At 35.4% G+C, this 26,215-nt stretch overlaps 1 protein-coding gene across 1 annotated transcript in view; it reads right to left on the reverse strand.

Annotated features, from left to right (window-relative positions):
* Positions 1-22,936: 22,936 nt before the first annotated feature.
* Positions 22,937-26,215, reverse strand: part of Trp1 (translocation protein 1) — a 139,262-nt gene continuing 135,983 nt past the window's right edge. Inside the window, exons 4-5 of the mRNA XM_014354073.2 lie at positions 23,282-23,382; positions 22,937-23,212 (exon numbers count right to left, since the gene is read on the reverse strand). Coding sequence (XP_014209559.2) covers positions 23,044-23,212; positions 23,282-23,382 — 270 coding nt within the window. The 3' untranslated portion in view covers positions 22,937-23,043. The remainder of the gene's footprint in view (positions 23,213-23,281; positions 23,383-26,215) is intronic.

The raw sequence follows: 26,215 nt of genomic DNA on the forward strand, positions 1-26,215 counted from the left end.
ATGCATTAATAAAACTTAAAAACGCTCTGTGCAGTGAGCCAGTGCTAAGGGCTCCAGATATAAACGAACCCTTTATCATAAAAATCGACGCATCCGACTACGCTATTGAAGCCATTTTAAGCCACGGAGAGATAGGCAAAGATCACCCGTGCGAATATGCATCCAGATGCTTGAAGGGCAGTGAATTACGAAATCCAACATACGACAAGGAATTATTGGTGGTAGTGTACGCCAAGGAGCAGTTTAGGACATATTCGTTCGGTCGTAAATTTACAGTCATAACTGACCATGAACCACTCAAACATTTCCACGCATCAAAGAAACCGGACTAAAGGTTCACAAGATTGAAAGCATAGCTCCGTGGATATGAGTTCGACGTTGTCTATAGACCGGAGCAGAAAAATAAAGCACCAGATACTCTTTCTCGCAATCTAGTACTAGAAGAATGGGGAGAAAACCCAGAACTACCACGCCGGGAGCTGTATGAGCTTGCGGAAAAACAGGAAAGAGACAATCATAAAGACATAAACGTAAGACCAGCACGAATATATAAAATGCGTACAAGGAGACAGAGGAATCTAATACAAAAGAACAGGAAAGTCAAAATAGAAGCGTCTGACTCAGATGAGCTAGACAAAAAGGCAATTAAAAAGAAGCCCAATAAACTTAGAGAAATTGAACGGGTATCAAGTACCGACAGCTACAGTAGTAGAGACACAGGATTAGAACAGGAAAGGACGGAAAAACGAAAAGATAAGACAGATAAAAATACCCTTACAGCGGTAAACGCCAAAGAAAAAATTTTGTCGCAAGGACCAGCGGATGATAAACTGGCGTGCATGTGCAAAGAGAAAAACATGAAAAAAGGGGTAAAAACGATGAGCACACCATTTATCAACAAGGGTGTATTAGAGAAAACACAACACAGAACCCGTAAACGACAGTTAGATTCTCTACATAGGAAAATCGCAAATTTTTCTAACACCGCCGAGCAACCGCACAACTCAAAGGAAATTAGTATCGTGCATTGTGATACACCAGCAGCAACGCAGAGGGAAACCGAGCAAGAGAAAAATTGGGGTTGCCAACTAGCGCGGAATAGCGAGGCAGCAAAAAGAGCGGAGAAAGAGAGAGAGCGGAAAGCTAGGAAGGCAATAGGGGAAACGGCAGCAGCAAAAACATCTGACAGAGACAAAGGAAGTGACGAGAAATCGGAAAACAAATGAGGGGTACATGACCAGAGAGAGAGTAGAGCTAAAGGTAGACAGCAAGTTGATGAGCAGAGGACGGAAATGACCGAACAAAGCCTAACGGCACTGAACGAACATGAGAGCCAACCACTGCCAGATTCACAAGAACCCAACGGCAGAAACAATAAGTATCATAATAACAAAGGCCAAATTACCAATTTAAGGTCAATATTTAATGAATCAACCAATCGATTTCGAGCGGAAGTCTCAGTCGATGTTGAGAAGAAAGACATTAAAGGAAAAGAGGGCATAAGAATCGATGTATTAGAATGCGACAACACTCCAATCGCAATAAACGAAGAAGAGGATGCAAAGATTCGAGTATCGGGGACCCAATGCGCAGAATCTCACCAACAGCTAAGAATGATCGATGTTCCTAGAGATGGAAGTTGTTTGTTCCATTGCCTAAAACTTTTGTACGGATTGACAGAATCAACAGACGAGCTCAGAAAAATTATACGCAGGTCAGAATGGATAAATAAATGTAAGGACCCAAAAGGAGCCAAACAAATATTAAATAACAGCCATAAATTCGGCAACGGAGAATGTGCTTTTATATTTTCACAAGAATATGAAGCAAACATATGTATACACCTACAAGTATCATCCGATAAAATAGTATACCAACAATTCAGGGGGGAAAAGACGCAAAATTTAAACACATGCATCTTGGAAACCAACACTATCAAGCCTTCGTAGAAGGAACTAGAGGTGATTACTCACCCAAATATAATAATAAGAATCAAAACGACGATTCTGATACCCAGGAACCTCGGGATAACACAGAAGGAAATTTTGAAGGAGATAGCAACGACCAAGCCGTAAACAAACACGACAAAGAGAACGATGAAGAGGACGCATGGGATACGGAGAGCGAGGAAGAAGGAGAGTGGGCCGATGAAGAATGCAGCATGCCCCCACCTAAACCTCCACTACCACTGAGCACTAACACCAAACGAGACTCTCTCTCACTAGATAGCGATCAGGGCCCAAACAAAGCGCTGATAGAGGAAAGCGATGAGAGCTGCAGCGAGGAAAAGAAAATTGTTGATAAGACGGGCATAATAGAAAAATATGGAGTATGTAGAACACAATCACCACGCAACATACCTCCATGGGTCCCGCAGGACGGCTCAGAACCCACCCCGTTTCAAAAAATGAAAAAGGTCGAAGATCACCCATTCAGGTAAATCGACAACCTCGCATTCGTTACAATAACGGATGACATTCCGAGCACAGAGACCATCGACACACTATACGAGCGGGGCTATGTAAACTCAGCAGTCATGAACAGCGAGACAAAAGCAGTAGGTGACGTCATGCTATCCAAAATAAGAAAAGTATGCGTTATTCGGATGGACGCAAAAATCCACTTTGAAGATACAGCACTGAAATCCGACATAAAGAAATTCGTAATAGCCCTTAGACCACTAGTAATGGTAAACAAATTAAAAAAAATTGGACTGGTAAGAGATCTAGCGATACTGAATCTCAACCAATGGATATACATCGTCGAACAATTTGAGGAAATCTTCAAAGGCATAAAAATGAGCGCTACGTTATATACAAGCACATTAGTGGTACCACCAGTAGATCAAAGGTATAAGCTAATGAAAGAATATCATGAATCAGCCATAGGTGGGCATCGTGGTATTAATAAATCATATATCAAAATAGCAAAGGATTTCTATTGGCGAAATATGAGACCAGACGTAAGACAGTACATACTCGGCTGCCCGTCATGCCAAACAAAAAAGTTAGAGCGAATGAAAACAAAACAAGCCAGGATAATTATGGACACTCCAAGTAGACCATTCGAAAAGATATCGATAGATTTTTACGAACCGATAAATAAACAATCGGCACACAACAATACACACATCTTATCAATACAGGATTGGCTAATCAACACAAGAGGAAACAGTAAGAGCCCAAACGGACAAATTCATAGCAAATTTCGAAGCCCTAGAAAAATTATCATTGGATAGGGGGACACACTTCATGAACAGAAGCATGGAGGAATTCGCGAAACTATTTGAAGTCGACAAAATTTGGAGCACAGCTTACCACCCCTAAAGCAACGGTGCAATCGAACGTATGCATCACAGTCACAGGGTACTCCTTATACGAACTCGTATTTGGCTAACGTGCAAAACTTCCCTCAAGCTTTAAATAGCCGAAAAAAGGACATAATATAAGGCTCAGCGAGCATCAAATCAGGTAACTTAAGCATTATCAGGGTCAGAATAGGGCGATAATTGCGGAAGTACACGATAAGCCTTGGAAACGTGTGACTTTGCCTCATGAATGTTGTGTGTTTAGTAAAGGGCTAAAACGTAATAAGTGTTGATCATTTTCGCAACGCACCTCCTTACCAATCTCTTTCCCACGTAACAGTTTTCGTACTAAGTACTTAGTGTGGGGTACGGTAAGAGTCAAAATTTTTTTTCTTTTACTTTACTTATTTTAAAAAATTCCTCAGAAAATACAGCGACTAAAAATCGAGAGAGCAAGGGTCCGATCAAAGACTAGGATGCCAATTGCAGATAATCACAGTATCAAGCAGTCAAACGGCGAGCACTAAAGAGAAATTGTCTTCAGAGTTTTATTATTATTGGTGTACATATTGACTAGCAAGTGAGTATATGTAATAAAATTAATTTTATCCCTTACTCCCAAGGTAAGATAGGAAGAGCACTTATAAGGTAAAGATAAGGTTGTGGGGATTGTTGGAAAAATAATTCCCATGATTAAAGAATTCTAGAGCAGGGACAAAAATATATCAAACTCAGTATAACAAACGTAAAACAGAGGAATTTAATTAGTAGTTTTTGTATGGACCCAGGAAACAGCCAAAAATAATAACTTACACCATATCAACTGAAGAATACGTTACTGCTTTTACTATCATTTTTTTTAACAAAAACAGACGACAGATATTCCCGAAAGAATATTTCTCCCGATTCACTACCAAACGGAAAGATAGGATCACATTAAAGGAATTCAGTGAAAGACAAAGTTTCTCGCCTCTTACTGTTCTTTTCGTTTGATTATTATTAAGCCACGACATGGGTAGTTAAACGCAGCCCCACAACTAGAAAAATACATAAGCTTTACTAAAATTAAAAAGAAAGATACGACACACACACCTATATGTGTAGATATATACACACACACACTAGTGGGGCTGACGCCCCCCTGTGCGCTATGCGTGCCAACCCCCCACTAACAGATTGAGTAGACAAAATAACGACATTACTTATGTAATTATCAATGCAGGCAGATAATGAGTTCACAATAGCAGAATGCGTGACTCACAAAGGAGTTGATAAAACAGATGATAACATAAATATTAATTTTTCAATAGAATTTTTAAATAATATCAGAGAAGGTCTTTCACCACACGAATTATAATTAAAAATAAATGCTATAGTAATGTTAATAAGAAATTTAAGTACATCAGACGGTCTCTGTAATGGCACAAGATTAAAAATAACAAAATTATTTAAGTATCATATAAAAGCAGAAATAATAACGGGAGAAAAAAAAAGAAGCAAAGTTTATACTTCTTGAATAACATTGAATACTGGCACCTCATCATCATTACCTTTTGTCTTCTATAGAAAACAGTTTTCCTTTGTGTTAGCATTTTCTATGATTATATACGAATCACAAGGACAGAGTTTTGATTCCTTAGGATTATATATTAGTGAATCTTTATTCTCTCACAGACAATTATTTGTTGCTTTATCAAGATGCAAGATTCCAAAAAGAATTTTTATTCAAATTGAATCCAAAAATAAATTATGAATTAAGAATACTGTTTAGCAAGAAATTTTTTAGTAATTCAAAAAAATGTAACTTCAAAGATCGTCACATTTAAACAGACGTATGTTAATTCATAAAAACCATGAAAAACAAATATGTGAAAAATGTGGAAAGGGTTTTAAAAGAACAGATGGGTTAAAACGACACATAAAATGTCACAACATTAAGCTAACAGAATGAATTGTTGTTTCAAAAGCTTAATTGTGTTTGTCTATTTACTTATACCTTTTCCTGAATTCTGTCTTTTTGTAAATAAAGTCCTCAGGTAATCAAGAATTTTATAATTGGGTAAAGTACACATGGACCAGAAAGAGATTTAAAATGTAAAAGTTCAATTAAGTTAAACAAATAATGGTACTTCAGAGACATATAGAAAGTAAGGGGGAATGAATAGACAGAGAGAGACCTACGATCAGGGACTTGAAAAACCTTAATAACCAGGTATGACTTGGGTACTAAATTACACATATTTTTTAACATTTATGGCGGTAAAACATATAATAAATGAGTATTTTTTAAATAGGAGGTAAAGGGGAATCGGGGGGGAGGTTACTTGAATATAATTTGATCAAAAATAATGTTAAAACAAGCAAATAACTATGTGAATCAAGGGGCAGCTGAAGAGGAACGGAGGGGAGCAGGGGGAGCCGAGACTCTTTTTCGTTAATAGTATTAACATAAGTGAGTTTCAGCCACCCCTGCTCCTCCCCACTCGCCCTCAGCTTCCCCTCAATTTACGAAGTTATTTGCTTGTTTTTACGTCATTTTTAATCAAATTATAGTTGAGAAACCTCCCCCCCGCTCCTCCCCGCTCCTCCTTACTCCCCCTCCCCCCCAAAAAATACTCATTTATTAAATGTTTTACCATCGTAAATGTTAAAAAATATATGTAATTTAGTACTGAAGTCATACCTCGTTTTTAGGGTTTTTCAAGTCAGTGATCATAGGCCCCCCTCTATCTATTTTCTCCTCCTTACTTACTATATGTCTCTGAAGGACCATGATTTGTTTAACTTGATTGAACTTTTACATTTGGAATCTCTTTCTTGACTATGTGTACTTTACCCAAATATAAAATCCAAGAGAAGGTATAATTAAATCGACAAACACAATTAAGCTTTTAAAACAATTATTCATTCTGTTAATTTGATTTTCAGACATGTTATGTGTCGTTTTAACTAATCCGTTTTCTTAAAACCCTTTCCACATTTTTCACATATTTTTTTTCCATGGTTTTTATGAATTAACATATGTCTGTTTAAATGTGACGATCTTTGAAGTTACATACTTTTGAATTACTGAAAAATTTCTTACTAAGCAATATTTTTAATTTATGATTTATTCTCGGATTCAATTGGAATAAAAATTATTTTTGGATTCTTACATCTTGATAAAGCAACGTATAATTGTCCATGAGAGAATAAAGGTTCTCTAATATATAATCCTAAGGAATCAAAACTATGTCCTTGTGATTCGTATATAATCATAGAAAATGCTAACACAAAGGAAAACTGTTTTCTATAGAAGACAAAAGGTAATGATGATGAGGTACCAGTATTCAATGTTATTCAAGAAGTATAAACTTTGCTTCTTTTTTTTTCTCCCGTTATTATTTCTGCTTTTATATTATACTTAAATAATTTTGTTATTTTTAATCTTGTGCCATTACAGAGACCGTCTGATGTACTTAAATTTCTTATTAACATTACTATAGCATTTATTTTTAATTATAATTCGTGTGGTGAAAGACCTTCTCTGATATTATTTAAAAATTCTATTGGAAAATTAATATTTATGTTATCATCTGTTTTATCAACTCCTTTGTAAGTCGCGTATTCTGCTATTGTGAACTCATTATCTGCCTGCATTGATAATTACACGAGTAATGTCGTTATTTTGTTTACTCAATCTGTTAGTGGGGGGTTGGCACACGGAGCGCACAGGGGAGCGTCAGCCTCACTAGTATATATATACATGAAGTAAGAAGAAAAGATATGATTCATTTCGGTGACATAACCCATTAGTCGGAAAGCAGTAACGAAGGCCCGGGTAACAATATGATAACCGACATGTATAGGTCTGGGCCCAGTAAAAAGCAACACAAGGAAAGTATGAGGGAACAGATGTTGAAATAAGTGGTCAAACCAGAAAGGTGTGAGAAACTTGACGCCCTGGACGAAAAAACTAAGGCGACAGTAATGGGCTTGATTTCAAATATCAGAGCAAAGTTAAAGAAAGCAGAGAAAATGGTCGCGCTACACAAGGCAGTCACAGAGACGATCCAAAATTCGTCACCAACAAGTAGGGATCCCAGGGATATATTTCATGACACAGAAGTAAACATAGCCCTTATGAACAAAGAAGCAGGTTTTCTCGTCGGCAGTCGAGTCAGCCAAGAAAACGTGAGAAGAGCTGAAGAAATACGCAGAGCTCGAACAGATAGAATAAACACACTATCGACACAATGGGGCATGCCAGGGGAAATAGAATGGCCGATTTTCGCTGCATTCTGTTACGAATATGAATAGTTAAGAAACCTCGAGACAAAAGACTAACATAATCACAGCTATGAAACAGAATAGAAGATATGAGCGAGGAACTTGAAAAAATGAAGAAAGCCGCGTTTATCGTAACCGTAGCACCACCAACTTATAACTACCCAAATCGGGCCAATTCTGATGCGAATAGGGATAGACTACGGGATGGTAAAGCACCAACCATGGCCTAATATACAGAAAATATATAAGCTTCACGCAATTATAAGCACTTACACAGACCGCAGAATGCGCAACAAAATATTCTGCCCATGCTCAGCCTTATGGCGAGCAACATCCCGTTTTTTGATGGTGACCCAATCAATTCGCCGTTATTTGAAACGATGGTTAGGATGAATGCTTAATGGTAGATCCATAAAACGCATTATTTTTTCTCGGTACCATGGGAAGCAGACTAAAAAAAAAGTGGCTGAGCATTTCGGGCCCAGATTAACTCCATTCGGTATTGTCCAAAAATTTCTTTGGAGACTTTTAAAGAGATATAGCAGTATAAATAATTCAGACACGTTGCTAGTACAACTAAAGGTACTCAAATAACAAAATCAGGAATCAATAGAGGACTACGGCAGAAGGGTACAACGATTGTGCAACAGGCTGACGATGCTGCACGATTCAAATCCAAGCCTACTACCTATTCAAAAGCAAGTTCTAAAAGAAAGAGTTTAGGTGAAGGCAGTTAATCAATTCACGTATAACGTGCACCCAACATTCAGGTGAAAAATTACAAGTTTAAGCCAGAGAACTCATTGTAAAGCGAAGGTTTTTAGAAGTACTAAAAATCAAGAGCGACTTTAGTTTACGGCACGCAATACCAGTAAGTGCACTGCCCGCATACCATAAGGCAACAACGAGCAGGGGCCACTAGTAAAGCTGGCAAGAAAAGGAGAAAAAACAACAGAAATCACGAATGGGGCACAATGAGCAGCAGCAGTAAGCGAAAAACGCTGTATATTATGTGACAGTAAAACCGAGCATTCAGTCGAGGAATGTCGAAAGCTACTCGCGGTGATAAACGACAGAAAGGCGTCAAGAGACAACGGAAGAGAATTGATAGAAAATTTTAATTATTCTTAGAGACCAGGGCAATATGCGAGAGACTGACGCTCACGCAAGCAAGACGGGGAGGAAGAGGAGGGATAACGGAACGAGGGACACAACCAACCCGTAAATAATACCCCTACCAACAGAAACGCCTATTATAATGGGGGTAGGAATAATATTTTTAGGATAGTTTCAACAACAATAATTACTGTTGTCTCCCCAATCTACGGAACGGTTGATATCTTGTTACTAACTTTATTTATCACTGTGTATATACATAAATATAAGGTAAATTAAGGTAACTCGGGACACGAAAAATGTTTTAGGTAACTCGGGACAGCATCGAAAACTGTGTTAAACAAATTATTATTTGAAACAAAAAATTTCCCTTCATTCTACTAGACCTTTTATAAGAAAAACAATAAACAAATGTATGAGTGAAAGTAATAAATTAAAAAAAATTTATTATTCTTATGAGGTGATCAAATCATGTGTGTCCCACTTTACCATAAAAGTTAAATCACTTCAGCTTTAGCAGGACAGAATTGAGTACGTACTTTTTTTCGAATAATTCCACAAATATGAACGTTTTCTCGTACTTTCTAATTTTACTGGAGTTAGAGATATCACAAACATTAAAGTTTGATAGAATTGTCAATCTAAGTTATCTGTAATACGGAGAATTTAAATCATAACCTTAAATTTTTCGTGCGTGATTGTCGTCTATGCGGTGGCAGAGAAAATATGGATTTGTAATACAAAAACTATTTAAAAAATTGAATCTCACATTTTTCGACTATCACTAAAATTTCGATTTAGAACAAGACAATACATAACGTAAGTGAGGATACACTCTCACCATTTCAAACAACTTTTATCAGTTTGTAGGCTAAAATAAGCTCCAGTTTTTATTGTTTTATCTATAAATAGTTAATTTATTTTGGAATAATCACTGTAATAGCAATATGGACTGGATTGCATGTAATTAAATTGGAAATTGGGCGTTTGTACAGAATTAGCTTAATCAATGTCCTGAATTACCTTCATACAAATTAAGTGTGTCCCGTTACGGTTGAATTAGACATAAGTTTAAAAATTTGATTTTTAAACACTTATTAGGGAACAAATCAATAATTTTTTTTGTTAATTAATAGAAAAAAAAGTGCGCTAACGGTTGAAAACGATTTTACGTACTAAGGTGAAGTAGGGTATACCCGGACACTTTAGATGAGTGTAATTTTGGAATCTTCCTTTTTGAAGAAATATAGGGTTTGAGTGTAAAAAAATTAATTCAGCAAATAAATTATGCCTTTTTTTATTAATTACAAAAAAATTTTTAATTTTTTCACTTAAATTTATACGTAATTATGAGGTACATATATAAAGGTCCCGGATTCGAGTATACTCGGACATATTCATCGAGTATTGCGGCTACAGTCGGACATGGTATGAGGCAGTAGTCGGACAGCAGAAAACAAAGCGCAAATAAGGCTCAAATACTTAAGTACTTTATTACTTATATAAAAAAGTTTCTGTTTTTACAGTTTAGACGTAAGTACTAATATGTCTTTAACATTTTTCTTTTTTTATTTCAATTTTATTTTGTAACAACTCAATTTCGTTAACATTAATAGCTTTTTGAATATCTTCTAATTCAGAAATGAAGTTTGATAAATCAAGTGACATTTTGTCTTCTTTTTCTTTTTCAGTTTGGGATTTCATGTCTTTCTTCAATATTTTAATGTTCAAGTTCAACTCCTTTTTTTTGTAATAGTTTTTTCTTATTATCTTGGAATTCCCTGGTCGAAAATAGTTCTTTTTCTTTAATTTTTTTATTATTTTATCTTTCTTGTTTCACAATTAAAGATTGCTGTTCTTTCAGTTTTTTAGCTTCTTCTTTTTGTTCTAGAATCAAGAGTAAATCGTCAACCACTGCATCAGAACCTTTTTTTTTTGTTTTTAATTGTTTTCTCATTAAAATTAGGTATTATTAGAACATCTTTTATTGTTGTTTTGTTTGTTATACTGCTAATATCTAACAAAGAAATTGAATAGTTAATAAAATATATTTATATAATGATGAAATTGAAGTACATATGAAAGACATACGAAGAGCTTACCATCCAGAATTGCTGGTTCATCGCTGGGTGGCTATTTATCGGTTTTTCGCACTTTTCGACTCGACCCACTATTTAAAAAAATATTAAAAAATACGTTTTTAATGTATTTTTTCCGTTCTACAGAATAAAATAAAAAAATTGACCGTTTATTAAATAATTTTAACATAGTTAAAATCGCGTTTGAAAATTTAAATATTTTTTTTGAGATTATGTTGACTCTTGATTGAGTTGTAAAAAATTCTACAAATACGCAATTACTTGTTGTATATATATGAATTTTAATAATTTGCGGCTCAAGGACCAGTTGAAAATTTATTGACATTATAAACTATAGAATAAATTTTGAGGTTAGGCTGTGTTTACCATCAATTTTGTTGCTTTTCAGAGGTAAATACACTGTTTGATACTCTGCACTTAATTCAGCCCCATATATCTTATAGTTGCAGTAACAAAAACACTTTACAAACAATGTAAATAAACTAAATTCCAAAATAATGTTTGTTACTTCGTTAAGACTTCTGTAGATTTATTGGCTGTCTGAGTAAGTACGAAATGCTCAGAGAAAAGAGGTAATAGTCGGACAGTACTGCCCTCTCATGTCCAACTACTACCGACTACACATAAAGTTGGTGGGTATTTTCGGACACTGAATAATTAACAAATCAGGAACTGTATTTGACGAAAAAATGTTTAAATTAATAGATTAGAACAAAACTATTTGGAGCAAACAGTTTTCTGAAGAAATAAACGAATTTTCATTATTATTTGAGGTATTTGTACACTCTCAGTACCTCATCGATTTACCTTCACGCGAATCGGGATTTTGCATTTAAGCAGTAAAATAGGAACTTAGTCCCACTAAGCGAGTTAAAAACATTTTTTCGACAATAAATCATACTTTGCCATTATTAACCTCTTATTGCAAATAGTACTTGTCGCATCCAGGAGTAATGACATCTAGCCATATAAATTAATTCCTTGATCTTGTGTCCGAGTTAACGCTCCAATTCTCAAGTGTCCGGATTTACCCTACTTTACCTTATTGTGATATAGTTTTTGAAAAACTGAGAATAATAATTTCACACCGTCAAAAGTGTCCTGATACACCTCAATTTACCTTACATTTATAGTTGTTTTTATTTAGTTTTTTTATATGCATTGAATGACTTTCCTGAATTCTTTATCTTTTTTTGTATCGCAGTTAGGGACATTGTTAGTTGTAGACCCGCACAAATTCTTCGGCTTCCCGCTTTCTCTGCGTCAGCCTGGGTGGCCGTCCGATGTTTTGCAGTTGCAGAGGTATAAATATCGCGGGGGTTTGCTGTGTCGTGACGTGTACTCTCCATCCAGACAGTTGTTCATGGCCGTTTTTCAGGGCTGTCCTTAGAGTCCACCTTTACCTTCCTGTGGTCGAGTGATCCGAACCCGACGGATTTCCATTAGAAGGGCGGTCTTCTATAGGCGCGAGTACTATCTTTTCCGCACATTGTTAATTTTCTGTTAGCTCACGCTATTTTTCTTGATTGTTTTTATAATTTTTTTTTTTAATCCACCCGGTTGGAGGCGGATTGTTTACTATTGCCAATAAGGCGGCGGCATCCATATCTTGCGCGGGCTGCTGCAGGGCCCTTGATCCTCAGATGACGTCATCTAAACTGGTCCACGTTTCGTTGATGGAAGGAGTTCAGGGGGTCACTGCTGTGCGTCGATCCCGTGGGCAGGGACAGGGACAGGAAAACATTTGCAAAAACAAGGAAAAAAATTAATGAGAAAAAAAAAAAATAATAATTGCAGAAGTCGTGTACATATGTAAAACAAATCCACGCCTTGAAAAAAAATTTACAAAAACCAACGACTTCTGAGTTTTTTCATACCGTCCCTCTGCTTTTCCTGGCGCCTTTATGTTACATACAACCCGGTAGGCAAGGCATCATTACATAGTCAATTAGGTCAAAATCGGATAATAACGTAGAACCTGTTTTGATCGTCTTGAAATATCAAATTATTAACGGGGAAAACAGTTATGTCCAACCAAAGTGTGTGCTTAAATTTTTATTAAACAAATACTGAAAAGCCACTCGGTTTTTTTCATTCTTTTCATTATAACTTTTTTCCTTGCGGTCAAATTTGAAAACTGCCAAAGATAATTTGTTACTCATTTGATTATTTATCGATCTGCATTGGATAGATTATCGCAAACCGTTTTTACGCGAAATTATAGTGCGAAAATGCGCAAAAATCTTAATTTTTAATTTCAATTTTTAATCACTCATTACTTCAACATTTTTCAACCAAACTGCTTCAAATTTTAGGATTTGATAGCTTTTGTATAGGTGTCAAGCCATGCACAAGGCTTTTGTTATCAAGTTAAAATTGACGTCACAAAACCGTAATCAATTTTAAAATGTAAAAAGCTCTCCTGTTCGAAAAAAATAGACTTCAAAAATTTTGAATGGATGTTGTTAAGAATAATAAAAGCTTTAATATTAAAAAATAAAAATATTTTTTTTTCAATTTTGACCCTTTTTTTTAAAGAACGCTTTTGCCATATTAACAATTGAAAATTACTCGGTTGGTTTTGACGTTAGGATAACGAATCTAATTACATCTAAAAGAGCTTAATTTTATACAGATTAAAAAAAAAATTAGCGCGATACGTTGTTTTTAAAAATTGTTCTTAACAAATTAGCGTTTTTTTCAACAATTTTGTTCTCGTGCGGCATTTCAGCTGGAAAATTTTTTTTACTACTTTCTACAGTGTTCTTTTATGACTACTACTCATCAATTTTTTAACCAACAATATTTCCTGTAAAAAAAATTTTTCCTTGCACTACTTTACCTATGATACTGGAGGCCGTACATCCGGTTGCAGGCATCTGGGTGACATAAAGGTACCATAAAGAAATGTACTATTAGAATATGACTTTGCATTATGTTATTTATTAACATTTTTGTCATGTTTACAAAAAAATAATTACGTGCTACAATAATTATCGGCTGACGTACATACATATACATACTTTAACTTATATTTTTCGCATTTTTGTAGCTGGACTATAGTCGCTGTCGCTATCTGTTACGTCGTCAATATTTGCATATAACACCTAATCTGAGTCATCGTCAATTATCGTTTCTACTAAGCTGGCATTTTCATTGTACTCAGATTCAAGTGTGCTTTGCTCTGCAACTTCCTTATCATCAGTCAATTATATAACTGCTTCTTTTAGATTTGCACAGTTTTTTCCTTCGCAATATTTGCATACTGTTGGGTAGTGCATCCCATTTTTTTACAACTACATCTCCCACTGCATCCTTTTTTACATTTGCACGCAACTTGTTTTAATATTTTATCGGGTATCAGTGGTTGAAGTGTTGTCACAGGAAGAAGTCCGTTTTGGGTCATATTCCAACCCCATTTTTCAACGTCGAGTCCCAAGTTGATTTGAAGCCACTCTCTTATTTGGTAGTATACCCTGCAAGAGTGTTCGCGGGCTGCACCTTCTGTGGGTGGAAATAAAGCTATGTTAATATTTTTGTTCCAAGAAATTATTTTGATTATATAAAATCGGAATTTATTTAAAGATATATCTTCTTGCAGTGAGCCACCATATAATTCTTGAACAAGTTTTTGTCCCGCCCAACTAATGTAATTAGGGAATGCTTTGTCGTTATAAAACACTTGACACACAATCCGTAGATCTTTGTCTTTGTCTAAAACATTAATAATTTTCCCTTTTCCAATTTTACACAATGCAAATGTGGTGTCACAACCGCAAAATGTGTGAATAAGGGCTATCAAATTGCGTAAGTGTGGATTCTTAAAGCTATTGCTATCATATAATTGCGGCTCTGTTGATGCTTTTCCAGGTTTAAAAAAAAATACTTTGCTATTTAAATTAGCGATTTGAGTAAAAATAACAATCAGATCGACATCTTCGCCGACAATTGTTACGGAATCATAATGTATACTTTCTTGCATAGCTGTATGCACTATTAATAAGTCTGCATCACCGGGCGCTTGGCGCGCTACAAAGTCTGCTTTGTTTAATTTATCACTTAACATAGAAATAAACCGTTTTTTAATTGTGTTCATTTAATAAAAATTTTGATTGCGCAACAGGAGGTACCGTTGAAACATCAATCTTGTAATCTGGACATGCAGTTGATTGCATTTTTTTAATATGTTCTGCCATTTTTGTGTGTTTTGAACCATGATTGGGATAACCATCAAATATTATAATGGATCGAGTTGTGTAATATTTCTTCATATATTACTCATATTGAGATAAGATTTTAGCATACGTTTTTTTCTCCTGCCATACGACCCTGTGCAATAAGAAACCTCCGTCGATAACATAAATGCTATTCTCATTTTCTGGAGTAAATGGAACTGGTGTAAAGTAATAATATAGTTTGGATTTGGTCGTTTTTCTCATTCCAGTGTCGTCAAACAACGATAGTGGGTAGTTACTTAATTCATATTGAAGGCATCCTTTTAGATCATTTTTGTTGCGTATTATTAATGCAATTCTTTGGGAAATTGAAACAGGATCAATGAACACGATATTAAGAAGGAAGGGCTTGCAGAATATGCGTTCACGCCCAGATGATTGCAACCGGACGTACGGCCTCCAGTATCATGGGTAAAGTAGTGCAGGGAAAAATTTTTTTTACAGGAAATATTGTAGGTTAAAAAATTAATGAGTAGTAGATAATCATAAAAGAACACTGTAGAAAGTAGTAAAAATTTTTTTCCAGCTGAAATGACGCACGAGAACAAAATTGTTGAAAAAAACGCTAATTTGTTAATAACAATTTGTAAAAGCAACGTATCGCACTAATTTTTTTTTTTAATTTGTATAAAATTAAGCTCTTTTAGATGTTATTAGTTTCGTTATCCTAACGTCATTTCCGATTAACCGAGTCAACAGGAGCCAACACCGTCAGCCCCTCGATAACCACGAGCCGGACCCCACGAGTACGTTCGACGGATGGCACCCGCCGACAAATAAACAGCACAATAGACTAGAGGAGAACAGCCAAGAATATATATATACAGCATGATATGTAACGGTGGCATTTCCCGAGAACCGCGTGTAGAGCGATTTTTTCTGACGCGAACCCCGTTGGAATTATTTTTTAGGGCAAATAGCTTTTAAATGGGAGCCGATTGAAAATACGTTCCAAACTACCCCTAAATGGGGTTGGAAAGCTATAGCGCGCCCGAATGAACTCGCGACGTTGTCATATTGTTATTGAAGCTTAGTCGGTAAGCAGTGAGAACTATATCCATGTGCGCACGCAAGAGCGTCAGCTACTGCTGGTAACTTGAAGGTTGGATATAAAAATTTTTATACCTTAAGGTAAATATTGTCTGCTCCTTATGTTGTCAGTTGTTTATCCATCACGCACTTACGGTCTTTCTCACTCTCATGTAGGACAAAAACATCTTTAAATTTTTATACTTAAGTAATGTTACCTCGAATGAAAGTAAAATACCATATCAGTAGGGATTTTTTCCCTCTACACGACAGTATTTTTGCAAAAATAGTCGACCTCTCGGTCAAAAATATTGTTGTTAGGTATGTCTTGCTTACGTTCCCGGGTATGTCATCTGTACACGATTTAGAACGAGTCCATTCATAAACTGCAATAATCAAGTACCCGGGAAGTGCCCGGGAAGTACCCACCAAGTACCCGCCAAGTGCTCGGGAAGTACCCGCCAAGTACCTGGGAAGTACCCGCCAAGAACCCGCCAAGTACCCGAGGAAGTGCCTGGGAAGTACCCGAGTAAGTGCCCGGGAAGTACCCGAGGAAGTGCCCTGGAAGTACCCGAGGAAGTGCCTGGGAAGTGCCCGGGAAGTACCCGCCGAGTACCCGGGAAGTACCCGCCAAGTGCCCGGGAAGTACCCACCAAGTGCCCGGGAAGAACCTGCCAAGTACCCGCCAAGTGCCCGGGAAGTACCCAAGGAAGTACCCGATTGTATTGTACTTGGCGGGGACTTCCGGGGCACTTGGCGGGTACTTCCCAGGTACTTGGCGGGTACTTCCCGGGTACTTCCTCGGGTACTTCCCGGGCACTTGGCGGGTACTTCCCAGGCACTTCCCGGATACTTGGCGAGCACTTCCCGGATACTTGGTGGGTACTTCCCAGGTACTTCCTCGGGTACTTCCCGGGCACTTGGCGGGTACTTCCCGGGCACTTCCTCGGGTACTTCCCGGGCACTTGGCGGGTACTTCCCGGGCACTTCCCGGGTACTTGATTATTGCAATTTATGAATGGACTCGTTCTAAACCGTGTACAGATGACATACCCGGGAACGTAAGCAAGACATACCTAACAACAATATTTTTGACCGAGAGGTCGACTATTTTTGCAAAAATACTGTCGTGTAGAGGGAAAAAATCCCTACTGATATGGTATTTTACTTTTATTCGAGGTAACATTACTTAAGTATAAAAATTTAAAGATGTTTTTGTCCTACATGAGAGTGAGAAAGACAGTAAGCGCGTGATGGATAAACAACTGACAACATAAGGAGCAGACAATATTTACCTTAAGGTATAAAAATTTTTATATCCAACCTTCAAGTTACCAGCAGTAGCTGACGCTCTTGCGTGCGCACATGGATATAGTTCTCACTGCTTACCGACTAAGCTCCAATAACAATATGGCAACGTCGCGAGTTCATGCGGGCGCGCTATAGCTTTCCAACCCTATTTAGGGGTAGTTTGGAACGTATTTTCAATCGGCTCCCATTTAAAAGCTATTTGCCCTAAAAAATAATTCCAACGGGGTTCGCGTCAGAAAAAATCGCTCTACACGCGGTTCTCGGGAAATGCCACCGTTACATATCATGCTGTATACATACATACATAAATATATATATATATATATATATATATATATATATATATATATATATATATATACACGATTACGTACAGAAATTAATTAATACAAACAAAGCTAAGGAGTACTTATGTGGGAGCATTCATGACAAGTCAAGGCCTCCTTCCAGATGCTGCCATCAGTTGTTACAAATCCCGTGATACGCGTACTATCGTGAGGCAAACTCACAAAATCACACAGCCAGTGCACAAAAGCGGAAGCACTCGCAGAGGAAAAAGCCACTATAAAACAAAAAAAATAATAAAAATAAAAACAAAATAAAAGAGGGGATTGTAAAAAAAAAAGAGTATGGAATAAAGTAAGCAAAGGCCGAAACCAACAGGCACTGAATACTCTACACGCAAAAAGAAGCAGGGAGCACTGGAGAGAACTTAATACGACAAAGTCAGGGAGAGTTGCAACGAAGAAAAAGAAAAAACTAAAATATCTAACAATCCTTATTTTTCACTTGCATCGGAAAAATGTGAAAGAGAAAATTGGCATGGAAAGTAGTAAGACGGGAAAAGAGAGGGGGAGGAAGGTAGGACGACCAAAAATCTGCAACATCACATGCGCCTTTCTGTTATAAGCAATGCACAGGGTCGAAAGATAAAACAGAGCGAAGAGGACAGAACAATCTGCCCGTGTTAACTATAAATGGTAATACTTACATACACTTCCTTTAAATACGTTTTATACTAAGGTTGTACCGTTAACATAAGGAAATGACAACTAAGTTACTACGTTAAGTATTTAATACAAACAGTAGCTATTTAATAGAGAAGAAAGTAGTATTCAACACATCTTTTTTGACGAAGTGAAAAAGAAAGAAAAAGAAATTTTTTTTCTTTCTTCGTTAAGTTTTGGAAAATGTTATATGTGAACGGCTTTGTACGATTTAAATTAACAAATACTTATTTATCCTTGATTTGTAACCGTACAGAAATATGATAAATATTTCATCATGTAGTGTGTAGTTCTTAAGCAGCGCACAAGCACTGCGATATGTAAGGGTAGAGCTATTATTCCCGACTTGACTTGTAATATGCAACCCTTCTCGTGTAGAAAAATTATTGCTTTGACTATTGTCATTGCCTGTACAAAATGTTAGGCTTCAGAAGGGTAATAAGAAGCGGCGCATAGGCCATGTTCACAGTTAAACTTTTTTTCTTTCTCTCTAAATGATTTAAGAAGTAATTTGCGAAGAGTGGAAACGCAAGAATCATAAAGAAAAGTATCCAATTTTTGTTTTGTTTTAGGGCGGTAGCCGCAAAGGAAAAAAAACAAATGGGGGAGGTAGAGTTAATCGAGGAAAATTCAGGAATAATAGAAGAAAATCTGGGCCACATCTACGTGAATAGTAATATGGTACATGGATTAGAGTCAGCTAGTCGAGGAGTTAAGACAGTTTTGACGGGCACAGAGGCAAGCTAGCTGAAAGTATCCAGTACCATTAAGAAAGAAAAATAAATAAATCAGGCCACGGACGAAGCTCTACAAACGAAAGAAAAGGTACAAGAGGCATACAGAGCAGTAGTGAGCCAAGGAATTTTTAGTCAAACTTTAGCTGTACTAGTGATTAAAGAACAAATAATGAAAGCGGAAAAGAAAAAAATACAAGAATTAATAGTTTCAAAACCAACTACCACAATCGACACAAACAAATATCTAACGGAACAAATAACAGTCACAACATTCAGGAATCATAAATAAGAACTACAGAAAATGGAAAAATTTCAAGAAAAAGCAGGGGAAATAACGGAAGAAGGATTAAAAATACTTGCAGACTTGATAACGGGAAAGGATATGGTGTCAAACAAAATAGAGAAATTCGAACAAACAGCCAAAAAACTCACGACAAAATTTAAAAAAGTAACTGATATAATATATTTAGCGAGTCAAGGCGTAACACACCTACCAGAGGAAGCATTGATAGCTGTATCGAAAGCCAAAATCTTAGCAGGAGAACTAAGATCAGACCTCAAATTCCTAGGGGAAGAAAGTGCAACAACAGAGGAAGAAATAAGGTAAACTTCAAAGACAGCGATCGTAACATTCAATGGTAAAACATACTATATAGAGATGCCCTTGGTAACAAGAAAAGATTTCGATCTCCTTAGAATACTACCATGATTAGTGGAACAAGAAGGGTTTAATGCAACAGACATCGTGGCATTTTAACAACCAACACATATGAATACGTGACAGTCAGTTCAAGTGCGAAGAGTTTTGTACCAATATCGCAGGAAACGGTTAAAAAATGCACAAAAAAAATAGGACAAAAGCGCATTTGCATACTGATGGAACCAGAAAATGAGGTAAAGGAACACCATACTTGTGAAATAAAATTAATCCTGGGTTGTACAACAAAAATCCAGAGTAATGCTCAATATTATTAGCCAAATTAAAAGGTACTTACTGGACGCGCCTACATGCAACGAACCAGCATGCTTTCAGCTTCTCGGGTGAGGAGAAAATACACGTGCAATGCAAGCATACATAGCATAAAAGATTGAAATTTGTAGAAGCAGGAGAAATAACTTAATCAGAAGATTGCACAGCTTAAGCGTCAGAAACAAGATTAAGCCTGGGATTAGAGGAGAGCAACAGCGAAATAGTCAAATTTAAAGACTCAAACCTAAATGTGGGAGAAATAATTCAGGGTATAAAAGTGATAAAAGGAGACAAGTTGCGGGAACTGATGAGCACAACAATAAAAAGAGACTCCGATTGGAAGAAATATACGTGGGTAGCGGCAGAAATAACACTAGGCATGGTGGCAGGGTCGTTCGGATTCCTAAAATGGGGCCCCCTTAATACTAAATTTGGCTAGAATGTTTGCAGGTAGTCAGAGCAGAAACAACACAGAGAGAGACGGGACACGGGACTACGGCAACAAATCCCTAAGTGTCTCAGCCAACATACATTGAAATGCAGAAAAGGACTTGAAAACGCCTAGTAAATGTTCAGTAATTATCACGGAAACATTCTCCAAGGGTCGTGAGTCCACATAAAATCCGTAACGTAACAAAGCAATTCTCATTACTGGAGGAAAAATAAATAAAACGAATTAATATAAAGTAATAAGTAAAATGACGAAGCCACTATAATAATAACAACAATAGCGTACAATAATAATAACAACAACAATTATAATAAAATAATAACAATAGTACTGTAGTAATAATGTAAATAATAAGGTATTAGTAATATTATAGTAATAATAATAATAATAATAATAATAATAATAACAATAATAATAATGATAATAATAATGAGAAAACCAAAACGAGCGCCGGGAGTCACTCGATTGCATCGGGGGGCGTAGTCTGTAGGACGAGACTAAGAAAGAGTTTTGTTTTTTCTAAAATGTGTAATATCGAGAAAGTTATATTAAGGTTGATTGTGAAAAAAAAACCTATCGTCGATAGCAATATATATAGCAATTGTAGCGAAAATAAAGATAATTATAAGAATGATAATAATAATAATAACAATAATGAGCAGACGAGAGGGAGCGCTGGCAGTCACTCGACTGTATGGGGGGGGGGGGGCGCAGTTCGTAGGACGAAGAGAGAAAAAAATTTTCTTTTCTCTTTAATCCTGATGGTAAGAAATTTGTATGGAAATTTTTTTCTTGTATAAGTAAATAAATGACAATCAATCGTATGTGAAATTATGAAATAGACACTTCATGTATATAACGCATGTATAATTCCAAATGTATTACATTGTATGTGAAACAACACTGTAGTATAAGACAAAGTGCACACACATTCAATACTGTCATATACTCAGCACACAATGAGAGGAGACTGAATAATTAGAAGAGCATAAGTATTAATGTAAAAAGAACAGCGGTGCTCTACAATCAAATGGAAAAATGAGTGTGGAATATATACTACATAAACAACACAAACAACAGAATACAGCACAGCACACACAATTGCAAACAAGTCTGTACACGGAGAGAAGATTCGAGGGCCAGCTCCTCAGACCATGAAGCAGCAGCATAAATAGCCTGATTGGTAGTCCCTCGATGTCATCGAGTAGCAGGCACTCGATAGAGTAGAGCAGTTACTCAAGGAAGGAGGAAGGGTAACAGCAGCACAACGAGTGTAGTGTTACAGCTACTTTTTTCGTTGAGTGATCACTGTGTATTGTGATGAGTTAAAACGCCAACCAGCCTCTCACGTATAACACAACTTTTATCGTATTTAATGTGCGATTGCGCTGGAATACCTTGCAATAATAATTACAATACGGATTTTTACGTATTTGTTACTTCAATAACCTATTCCGTTTTTCTTTTCTATTGCATAGAGATTTCTCAAGCAGAAATGTTATATGCATTTAGTAATAAACATTTAAAAGAATCTCTAAAAAATTTTTTGAGGTAGTAAGAATTATACATTATTTGCATCTATATGAAAAATATTTTTAAAACTTGAACTTACTGTACCGATTGCAATATTTATCGTAAATTTGCCGAATAGATTACAGATTACTATGCAAAAAGAGTATACTGTCGTACAAGTATGAATTCTCTATGTCTGCCTATTTCATATGTTTTTCCTCGAAGCATCAAGTAGCTGCTACTTGATGGACGAGATAACTGCTCCTTACTTGCTTTGAGCCCCCTCTACTCGAGTTTTGGGGTGCTGCCATAGCACTTGACTTTGATTGCGCTGCTGCTCCACGGCTTATGTAGGGTTAATCCTCGACGCGTCTCTCCTTCTATAGCAGAGAGCACTCACGGGAGAGAAACAAGGTGATATAAGAACCAGCGAGCCTCAAATCCAGACCATCGAGGGTTATCAGGTTAAGAAACCGGATGATACTTACGCGAGTACACGACAAGCCTTGAAGAGAACACACGTGCGACATTATCTTATGAAAGTGATATCTTAAATAAAGATCTTAAACGTAATGAGTGTTGACCATTCTCGAGACGTACCTCCTTACTAATCTTTTTTTCCACGTTAGAGACCTTTAATTTGTTGAATATTTAAACTTTTTGTCTGAAAATTGATAATAAAAATGCATATCTTACTTCTATGGATTTTTACTCTAAAGAATTATTTTTAGGAGGTCAATGTAAAAAGAAATCGTGAAAGAATAAAAGCTTTAAACTCTGTCTGGAGTTTGAAATAACTTTGTACTATGATTCATGAGAGCAACACGGTCAAGTGTACGAAGTCACTGCAATGATTTAGTTGTTAATATACAATTTATAAATTTGATATACCGATTGATTCTTTTGGTTTTTTTTTTCATTTTATTAAATTACAAAATTATAGAAGCTTGAGAATAAGTCATCTTGAATACAATTAAGTCATTAATTGGCAATGTCGGTGTCATAGCAACTCAAAATCTGCTCCAGTGATTGATTTTTCACTTTCTGAGCTTTCTTCACTTGTTTCATGGCCATTTGATGCTTGGTTTGAGTTTTTGCTAAAGCATTGTCTTAGTCTTGGGAAGTCGGCTTTTGTAGCTTCCGACGAGGATTCTGATTTTTCTTTATCACTTCAATAAGAAAATGTATGTTACACAAAGCTGTTTAGATTTATTTCACTGGTTTTAAGAGTTACTCACGATTGAGAATTGATAGCATCTTCAGCATCTGAATCTTGATTTTTCTTCCGTTTTTTCTTTTTCAAAGTTTTATCGCTTGATTTAAGGCCACAGTACTCATACTAAAATGAAAGTTCAAAACAGAAACACATATAATTAAAAGAAATGCATACGTTTTTGAAAAATTAAAAAAACTATCAGTAAGATACATTAGTTTTTGTACACGGGTAATGAATGACAAGAAAAACTTTAATATTATTCCTATCTTGAAACATTTACTGGTACGTGATTGAAACCTTTTTACCCGTCTTGTGATTCATAAAGACAGGTTGCGCGATTTGTTTAATAAGTTATAATTTCAAAGATTGTCACGCAAACTGAAGCCTTTTTAGCCATAGCGATTTTTTTAGAAGATCAGTTGTATTTAATTAAAAAAGAAATTCATATAAAACGAGTTTGCAATATCGAAGCAATTCATAATTATTTACTTCATTAGGAACTTGTCTGTCATTTCCTATGACACAATTGGATTTAAAACTATATTTGATTAGAGCTTATATAAATTATAATTTTAAGCAGTGTATAATTTAATATTCTGATTTTAGAAGTTTCCTAACAAATTAGTTTTGAATTCGTTCCCAAACCAATATAAATGTCGAATAACTTCCCACTCATTAAATCCTCATACCGAGTCAGGTCCTGACTAGTGACACCCAAATAGCTATTTTTCGTCCCACTTCATCCAAGCAGTATGACATAATATATGAAAATAAACACTGGCATAATTAAAAATATTATAGTGTATGTTAAATATAGATATACTGGCATCTGTAAAAATTTGTTTGTGTTGACTGAACACTTTTACTTTATAGCCCATTTATCGAGCACTATCTCTGCTATCGATGGTCTTAATTATCACTATACAACTAATTAATAACCCATAAAGAGGCTTTAAGCTCTCTCTATAAAGTAATGCTTAAAATATTTGTCTTGTTCCTAATAAAATATATTTTTTGGTAATAATTTAAAATATTTAAGAACATTTCAGAATGTGCAGAAAAGTATCTGCCGTTGCTTCATTCGTTTTCTATTTATTACTGTTTGAGGTATTTAATTTTGTTTATGTAAAAACTTAATATTGTTCTATAATGGTATCATAAGGCAAAAAAAAAAAAAAAAGAAAAATTCAAATGACTGTACATGGGCGTTTTAAAAAATACAATAAGATTATAAGTATTATTCAGGGAGCATGTGTCAACACTATTCGTCGAGTGTAGTCAGTTTCCTAATAATCTTTAGATGTATAGAAACACGTAATATTTTTAAAATTACTCTTTGACTACTCATAAAAAGTGATGGGAGTTCAAATACCACTACGTGGTATTTGCCACTAATGTATTCTTAAACTTGCTCGCCTCGGGTTATTTTTTGTACAAGCTTCGATTCCATCGTACAAGTTTTTTTACATATTATGGTGTGGTATGAAAGAACCTTTCTGATTTTGTGGAAAATTCTTTTTAATGGTAAAGTAAATTCCTAAAATAGAAATTATTTTTAAACTGTAGTACAGCACCATTAGTAAAAAATATGTGGTTTACAGAGCTAAATGTCTTTTTAAATATAACCAATAATTGTTTTTTTAATACAATATACAGAGATTGATTAGTGCGTTAAGTTGTCTGAAAAAACAGCAATAATTTTTTGACCAATGTTTGGATCCAATTCTCTCTGATGAATAACCAGTGTAGCGAAACTGCATTGATTATCAGAAGTTTTAGTTTGACTTTATCACCTGGTATGAAAAGCAATATTTGTGAAACGTATGTATCATCAAATTTATAGGCTCAGATATATGCATTGATTGTTATTATAATGAAATGACTGAGCTGCATCTTGAATAATAAAGGCATTATTCTCCGAAATATTGAAAACAGAAGTTCATTACTTTATAATAATAATGATAGAACGTGGACTGCTCTTTTTCTACAAAAGAATGTGTTTATAGCTTAACTTACTTGGAGCAGAAATCTTCCATGAAATTCTCGGCAGGTTCGTTTTTAGTTTAGAGCATTGATAGATCTGTAGTGTACCAAGTTTAATATTCAATTTGAATTGTAACAAAATTGTGTAACAACGTGAACAAATTTGATTTTATTGCATCTACCCTAGAGCAATCGTTCCACTCTCTTAAAATACACTAAAACGTCGAGTTTCAGGAAGAATTTTCTTTTACTAAATCTGAGAAAAGTTGCGGTGAATTAAGGTAGCAAAATAGCCCTAAGTTAATCTAAAAACTTGCTATTTTTGCTAAGAAATTGAAATGAAATAAGTATACGTAGCTTCTACACTATGCTTTTTGTAAGTCTATACTTCAAACTGCAAAAACTAAAATGGTGGAATCAAAATGGCTGAGGAAATAAAATTTTTTTTTAATAAATTACATGAAGTTAAAAGAAATCAATGTGTATTTCTAGAATTGATTATTATTTATAATTTGTACACAATTCAGATTAGTTTTAATTTGTGTATTATTAGAACGAATATCAACTAATAATGTGAGAGGTAAAATACATGTATATATACTAGTGGCGCTCTACCCCCTGTGTGCTCTTGCGAGAACCCTCCAGCAGTTCAAATCTAAGAGCAATGCGTTAGTGTTAAGAGCTTAATGTATCTACTTATTTATTAAAATAAAGTAATTATACAAATGTATAGGTAAATTATGTTGATTTGCACATAAATTAAGTGACAAATTATGAGATGATTACATTAATTTTAAGGAGAAAGCTTTGTAATTAATTAGAAAATCTAATTTTGCTCCTAACACTTGAATATATCTTGACAACGGTACTTTAATAATAGTTATAGTGTTGTTTTTGATCGATCTGAATTAAAAATTATTCAATTAAATGTTACTATTATACGTATCCTTATTGAAATACAAAAAGAAGGAAT

Source organism: Copidosoma floridanum, unplaced genomic scaffold (genome assembly GCF_036245765.1).
Source record: "Copidosoma floridanum isolate Cflo_tuat_1 unplaced genomic scaffold, Cflo_Japanese_pri ptg000015l, whole genome shotgun sequence".
In the NCBI taxonomy this organism is placed as follows: Eukaryota; Metazoa; Arthropoda; class Insecta; order Hymenoptera; family Encyrtidae; genus Copidosoma; species Copidosoma floridanum.